The 8,208-nt window shown below is 38.7% G+C and overlaps 1 protein-coding gene across 1 annotated transcript; it reads left to right on the plus strand.

Annotated features, from left to right (window-relative positions):
• The first annotated feature begins 5,889 nt into the window (after positions 1 to 5,889).
• Positions 5,890 to 7,921, plus strand: LOC122309155 (aldehyde oxidase GLOX). Its single transcript, XM_043122522.1, has one exon. It carries the CDS (start codon positions 6,017 to 6,019, stop codon positions 7,718 to 7,720), a length of 1,704 nt encoding a protein of 567 aa, XP_042978456.1. The 5' UTR covers positions 5,890 to 6,016; the 3' UTR covers positions 7,721 to 7,921.
• The last annotated feature ends 287 nt before the right edge of the window (positions 7,922 to 8,208 follow it).

Raw genomic sequence — 8,208 nt, forward strand, 5'->3', positions numbered from 1 at the left:
ACCCAGCCCCCTCTTCTTTCTCTTCGCCCCACTCCCCCCTCTTTCCCTCCCTGCAAATCCCCCATTCTCTGACACTCTCTCACGTACAAAACCCCCTACCTATTGGTTCGCAGAAACACCCCTTGCTATTCTCTCACACAAAACCCCTACCACTCAGACTCACTTTCTCACACACCCCTCTCTCTTTTTCTCCGATCCTCACACACACCCCCCAATCTTATCTCTCTCTCTATCTCAACCCCCTATATATATTTCTCTGTGTGTATTTAGAAAATTATTTCTATCATTTTCTCTGTTCCCTCTCAACTCTTGTCCTTGCAATGTAATAACCTCCACTCAGAGTCATTGCTCCTTATTGTTTTATCACCTCTAACGACAATATTAGGTAAATTCTTCTCCCTCATAAGTAGTATATTTAGTGAATTTAGAATATGAGATTTGTTAACATTTGGTGTTTTGAATTGTTGAGAATATATTTAGTTGATTATGTTGTTAGGGTATGTTGAAGATAAATTTAATGTTCAAGTGTTAGTAGTGGGTATTAACTAAAATTAATCCATGTTTATGTCACTGTTATATGATTGAGTGTAGACCATATTTACATTGAAATAATAAGGGAATAGAGGTCATCTTAGGTATTGTCTAGTAGCATGTTGGCAATTTAGAAATCTGGGGTTTACAATTTTGGAAGATAATTTTGTAGGACAAGTCTAAATTCAAGTTATTAAGGATTGAAAGAAATTTTAGAGTTAACTGAGGTTATTTTTAGTGTAAAATTTAAGGGATTGTAATGGTTTTGAAATAGGATTCGAGTGAGCATTGGAAAAGGAATATCCTGTGATTATTTTGACTAGCAATTGAGGTAAGTAGCTCTTGAAAGAGTTTTTGCAAAAAGAAATAGTTGGTTTTTTTGGAATGGTTTTCTTTGGTATTATATTTCAAAATTGTATAAATTTTAGATTTGTGCTCATTTGTATCCTATTTTGGCACTGCTTCTAGGATTTATGCAAATTTTGTAATATTTGAGGAATGTTATATGGCTTATTAAATTTGAAAGTTAAATGTGAGCATAATATTTATTCTTGAGCTCATAATATGAATGTCTTTGTGACATATTTGACGTCCCTTATGACGTGATATCTTCGTGGTATACTGATGCCCCTCAAGGCATGATATCTTTGTGATATATTGGTGATTTTCCTATTATCTTATGACCTTGAATATGATATTTGGCTAAATATGTTGGTTGGGATAAAATTGTATTGCTCACATTATTTTATTGAAAATATATCCACTCTCTTATAGTCAATAAAATTACTAGCTCTCACACCCCTACTAGTTGCTACTTATTGAGCCCGTGGTAGCTCATCACTTCATTTTGCATCTTTTTCAAAGTTAAAGTTCATTCTTTTAAGGTGCTAACTTTTAATCCAAAGATTCCAAAGTGAATTTGGGTTAGTCACTTGAGGTTAATTAAAAATTTTGAGGCTTGATAGTTTTGTTACTTGAAGACGGTTTTGGTTATACAGAGATCTTTCTTTTTGGTTATATCTAAGTTATTTTTACAATTTTTGTTGAATTATCTGTATTGTTATTATTTAGAATTTAATGTCTCTAACTAAACTTGTTAATGAAACTTTGGGAATCATTGTATTATAGTTGTGAATAGTGGATGTCGTGTATTTGAATAGTGAATTATTGTGAATGGTATATATATATTTATAAATAGGGAGAAAGTTTTATAAATATAGGCTAAACTTTCTCCGTATATGGTTTTGGGTTTGGGGCGTAACGTCCTCGGCTAACCTTTATCTATTAACATTGGGAGGCTATGACATTGTGTTAGGAGCAAATTAGTTGAGGAGTTTAGGTTCCATTAAGTGAAATTTTGTAGATCTTAGTATGAAGTTCTCTCTTAGTGGACAAACATTATTGCTACAAGAACTAAAGCTACCCGAGACCAACCTTAAAGAGGACCAGAAAATCATTAAGGTAGCCAAAGTAGAAGAAAAAGAAGTTTGACTCCAACTCGTAGAAGCAAGGAGTCCCAGATGCAAGTCCTCATGGGTCCAACCATAAATCAATCTTGGATGACTTCTAGGCAGTGTTTGTTGAATCTACTGGGTTACCCTCACCTAGGAGCTATGATCACCAAATCAAGCCTCAAGAGAACCAAACTCACTTGTGTGAGACGTTATGGGTACCCGTATTACCAAAAAGGGGAGATTGAGATGCTAGTTCAAGAGATGTTGCAACTAGAAATCATCCAACCTAGTCAAAGACCTTCTTCCTCATCTGTCCTCTTGGTAAGGAAGGCCGATGGTAGCTGGCACATGTGTGTGAACTACAAAGCTTTCAACAGGAATATCATTAAAGATAAGTACTCAATTCCTAACATAGATGAGCTGTTAGATGAATTATATGGTGTTGAAATATTCTCTAAACTCAACCTACACTTGGGAGGCAGTTAAAGATAGTTTTGAGGACCATACAGAACCATCAGTTTTATGTCAAGATGTCTAAGTACACATTTGGTAGCCAAGAGGTTGAATATCTTGGCCACATAATCTCAAAAGAATGGATAAAATTAGATCCTAAGAAGATTTCTGCCATGCTTGAGTGGTTTCTTCCTAAGAGTCCTAAGACTTTAAGGGGATTCTTAGGACTTACAGAGTACAGAAAGTATGTGAAAGTGTATAGAGGAATCTCAACCCCATTAACTGTCTTACTCAAGAAAAATGTATTTTATTGGATAGAGGATGCTACCTCAGTATTCAACGTTCTTAAAACAACCATGGTTAAATCACCAATTCTAGATTTCTCTAAGATATTTGTAATTGAATGCGATACTTTTGGAGAAGGGTTAGGAGTAGTTCTTATGTAGGAAGGACAGACCCTTGGCCTATCTTAGCCAAGGACTTAAAGGAAGAAGTTTATTTTTCTCAACTTATGAGAAAGGGCTATTAGCAATGGTTTTGACCATCAAGAAATGGAGACATTATGTACTAGGTCACAAGTTTAAGTCATAATAGACCAGCAGGCACTTAAACATCTACTGGAGCAATGAGTATGCACACCCTTTCAGTAGAGGTGTGTGTCAAAACTATTAGGGTTTAATTTTATAGTTGAATATCGTTGTGGCAAGGAGAACAAAGCAACAGATGCATTATCTAGGCTACACTCTAATGATAAAGACTCAGATTCACAAACAACTCCAAATCAAGCTACCACCAGTAGCATGAAAGCCAAGGCCATTGGTGTAGTACAAGCTACTTGGATGGAGGAGCTCTGTCAAGCATATTCTCAGGACCCTAAGTTGTAGAAGCTTATCAATGATTACCATCATGGGGATCTCAACCTCAACAAGTATCAATTACATAATAGCTTGCTATTCTAAAAAGGGAGATTACACTTGGGAACTCTAGTGCCATTTCAGTAGTAGGTACTCTACCAGTTTCACAACAACCCCCTATGTCAACACATATTCAATGATTAAGCAAGAATTATTCTAGCCTGGGATGCATAAGGATGTTAAAATAGCCATAAAAGAAGCAGTGTATGCTAGAAAAACAAATAAGAAAATCTTCAACTTGTAGGACTCCTTCAAACCTTGCATTTTTCAATAAAAGTATGGGTCAACATTGGTATAGATTTTATTGGAGGATTACCTTCATCAAAAGTGTACAATGTTATCATGGTAATAGCAAATTGGTTTAGCAAATGCATTTGTTTATTATGTCTTGCTCATCCATTTACAGTTGTTGGACAATATTTTCAAGTTGCATGGAATACCACAGAGCATAGTCGGTGACGAAGATCCCATATTTACTAGCCAGTTATGGAAGAAGATTTTCGGCCCTAGTGGCACTTAGCTTCAAATGATCTCAGCTAACCACTGATAGACAGATGGAACAATTGAGGTAATGGATAAATGGTTGAAATGTTGCCTCAAGTGTTTTTCAGGGGATAGACTGAGAGATTGGCTAGTAGCGGTGGGTAACAGCTCTTGCCAGAATGGTCATATAACACATCGACCCATACATAAACTCAGATTAGTCCTTAAGATCATTTACGTACACCCCCCACCTCACCTCCTCCCCTATGAATCAAGAACAAATGCAGTTCAAATAGTGGAAGAAGAGATGAAGACTAGGGACTACATCTTAACCCTAGTGAGAGACTACAAAAAGCTCAAAAGAAAATGAAACATTATGCAGATCAAAAGAGAACAAAGAGAGAATTTATCATTGGAGATTGGGTTTATTTGAGGTTACGTCCATATCGACAGATGATGGGGGTGCTCCGATGGAACATGAAACTATCACCAAAATACTATGGGCCCTTCCAGGTGATGCAACGATTCAATAAGGTTGCATATAAACTAGATTTATCAAAAAGCTCTTAAGATTTACCATATATTCTACGTCTACTATCTCAGGAAGAAGCTCGAGGCATAGGTGGAACCAAGCCCAACCCTTCCATCCATTATAGAGGATGGGACCCTCTCTTTTGAACCAAAGTCAGTGCTAGCCCGTTGATTGAAGAAAATGAGGAATCGAGCGGGAGCCGAGCTACTAATCCAAGGTAAGGGATCTATTGCTGATGACATGATGTGGGTGGATTTAGAGAAGTTCCTTGGTATTTGGCAGTTTTCATTTTGGGTTGTAGTTATCAGTTGAATGGGTTGGGGGATCGTTGAGGCACGTGGGTCTAGTTAACGGGTAGTTGTTAGTCCATTTAGTTCATGTTTTTCGATTGTTTAGCTTAAAATTAATTTTTGTCCAAAAATTTGAATTGTGTTGGAGGGATTCTAACTCCTGAAATTGTCAATACATTTTCTATCTTCTTTATTACTAAGTTCATAACATGTAGGCGGTGCTGGCTAACGGAATTATAAAAAAGAAGCAGCAAGGGAAGAAGATGAAGCAAACAGTGAAACGGTTGGGGACTTTTCGTTTCATTCAAACGGTCAAAGCCTAGATGAAACGGTGGCGTACAAGTCACTTGCTGTTTTCTTTTTCCAAAGACACACGGGCTTTAAGTAACCTTAAGTAGGCTTGGGATTTTACTCTATGACTTGAACCTTTAAGCAACCAGCACTATCTTTCGATCCAAACTTGAATGACTTGGGCTTTTACTTTAAGTACTATTTTTAAATTTTTTTTTTTTAATTTAATTGTAGACATATCAATTCATTTAAAATATATGATATTAGTTAGTATGAGGGAGAATAAAGTTTAAAATAAAAAATCTCATTATTTTCTAAGAAAAAAAGAAACATCGTACGTAATTCCTATGGAAGTTTAAGGAATTACTTTAAATATCGCAGATCATTAAGAAGTGTGGAAGTTTAACGGGGTAAACTTATCATATATCCATTTTTTTTAATAACAAAATAGTTTATAGCAAACATATATATCTTCAATAGATCATAAGAGAAGAAACAGCTAGCGTGTATATGTGTATAAAGATATCTAAATTAATCTTATGAGAAAATTGTTTATTCATTTTTAATTATTTCTTGTCAAAATGAGTTTATTTTTATTACAAATAACTCGTCACAAATACTCATTTTTCTTATAATACATTAAAAAAGTCAAAGAAAATCTTTGTGATAAAATTAGAAAGCAACATGTACACGTACTGTTGATCATATTAAGGCAATATTGCATGCCAACAACACATTCTAAACCCGAGCACGCAATGTATAATTAACCCAAAATTTTCCTTGATCATAAGTAAATACTTACCGACTTAAGATCAGTAAATTATCTTCTAAATATAATTTTTCATAAAAATAAAAATAAAAATAAGATCAATATATATCTGCATGTAGCTAGCAAGGATCGTAGCTCCTTCCTGATCCCACTGAATGCCGAACCCTTTATTTATAGTCTCAGACAACCTACATGCCGCGTATATCCTTTATTTAGAAGATCATTCTTTCACAGAAAATTATAATAATTACCTAGCTAATACGTACCAGGCAAAAAGAAGAACTCAAGAAACACCCACCATGGCCTCCAAGAACCCTTCTTTATTGATCTTGTTTCCAATATTCTCTGTGCTTATTGGTTTGTCTCTGTATTCAGTTCGTTCTTCGTCGGCCGTTGAGATTCTGAAGCCGTCTCCGGCATGGATGGGTGGAAAGTGGAACCTACTCCACTCCAGCATTGGTGTTTCGGCCATGCACATGCAACTCTTGAAGAACGACAAGGTCATCATCTTTGACCGCATGGACACGGGCCCCTCCAACCTCTCTCTTCCCATAGGCGAGTCATGCGTTCTTAAACGCAAAAAGCCCGCAGACTGCACTGCGCACTCTCTATTGTACGACTTAATTTCCGGTACTGTCCGTCCCCTCCTCGTCAAGACAGATACGTGGTGCTCCTCCGGCGCCGTTTTCCCTGACGGGACTTTAGTCCAAACCGGCGGGTACCATGACGGGGATCGCGTGGTCCGCAAGTTTACCCCCTGCGATGACGAGACCTGCGACTGGAAAGAGCTTCGATGGGGCCTCGAGAACCGCCGGTGGTACGCCACCAACCAACTACTACCCGACGGCCGCGTCATAATCATGGGAGGCCGGCAAGTTTACACTTACGAGTTCTTCCCAAAGAGCTCGGTAAAAGGCAGCTCGTCGTCGAGTTATTACATGAGCTTCTTGAGGGAAACGACGGACCGTTACGCCGACGAGAACAATCTTTATCCGTTTTTGCATCTCATGCCGGATGGGAATCTTTTCGTTTTCGCTAACAAGAGGTCTATCTTGTTCGATTATAAACGTAACCGGGTGGTGAAAGAGTTCCCGGTTATACCTGGCAAGTTCAAGAGAAACTATCCGAGTACGGGGTCATCGGTGTTGCTTCCTTTGAGGCTGAATGGGACAGACTTTCCCGAAGCGGAGGTGATGGTATGCGGAGGAGCACCGGAGGGTGCGTTCAACATGTCAGATACGTTTCATGTATTCATATCGGCGTCCAACACCTGCGGAAGGCTGAGAGTGACGGACCCGAAACCCCAGTGGGTGATGGAGGAGATGCCAATGCCTCGGATCATGTCGGACATGATACTGTTACCTACCGGCGACTTGATCCTGATAAACGGCGCAATGAACGGAACGGCAGGCTGGGAAGACGCCATGAACCCAGTTTACCACCCAGTTCTTTACAGGCCCAACGATCCCCGCCCCGAACGTAGATTCGTGGTGCTCAACCCGTCGATGATTCCCAGGATGTACCACTCGACGGCAATTCTATTGTCGGACGGCAGTATATTAGTGGGTGGGAGTAACCCCCACCAGAAGTACAACTTCACGGCACGTCCTTTCCCAACAGAGTTGAGTCTGGAAGCATATCGCCCGTATTACATGTATCCACGGTTCTCTCCGCAGCGCCCTTCGATCCTATCCGTGGAGTCCGAGGAGATGAGCATATCGTACGGGCAGACGTTTTGGGCCACATTCGTGTTGAACATGTACCGGCCGGAATCGGGGATCTCGGTGGCGCTCATAGCGCCGTCGTTTACCACGCACTCGCTCGCCATGAACCAGAGAATGGTGATCTTGGAGGTGACTGGACTCGAGCAGCTGTCCATATTAACTTACAAGATTACGGTCAATGGGCCCCCCACAGCCACGGTGGCCCCCCCTGGGTACTACATGTTCTTCGTAGTCCACGCTGGAATCCCAAGCCACGCTGTCTGGGTGAAGATCCAGTAGTGAAAATATCGTTCACTAGATCATGTAGATTAGGTATTGGAAGATCGAGTTGGGCCATTTATCTTGACGTTAATAGTAAAATAATAAAAACCATTTTTGATGACTACTTATGGGAACTCGATCATCGAAAAACATTTGCACGAAATGCTATATTAATTATCCTTGTTTTATAGTACTATATACGATTCTAATTCGTTTTTATCCTTGCTAGCTTGTACTATAATATTACTTGATGATGTGTGACAACTATTAGGAGTATTAATAATTTACTAATATATAGAGTGATATTATACACTACATTATTATTTTATTTCATCTTATTATATAGAATATGATATATTTAACACCGTTAAATGATAAAGAATTATCTAATATATCAGAGCAAATGGAAGATAAACAAAACTAAAGATTTAATGCGGTTCGGATATTTGAGATTCTATAGCGTAAGCAAGGCGAAGGAAATGAGGATTAATCTTCAAGAGAGGGAG

The sequence above is a fragment of the Carya illinoinensis genome, chromosome 5, assembly GCF_018687715.1.
Source record: "Carya illinoinensis cultivar Pawnee chromosome 5, C.illinoinensisPawnee_v1, whole genome shotgun sequence".
NCBI lineage: Eukaryota > Viridiplantae > Streptophyta > Magnoliopsida > Fagales > Juglandaceae > Carya > Carya illinoinensis.

Coding starts and splice junctions, on each gene's coding strand:
- LOC122309155 (XM_043122522.1), top strand. CDS start 6,017: ATGGCCTCCAAGAACCCTTCTTTATTGATCTTGTTTCCAATATTCTCT.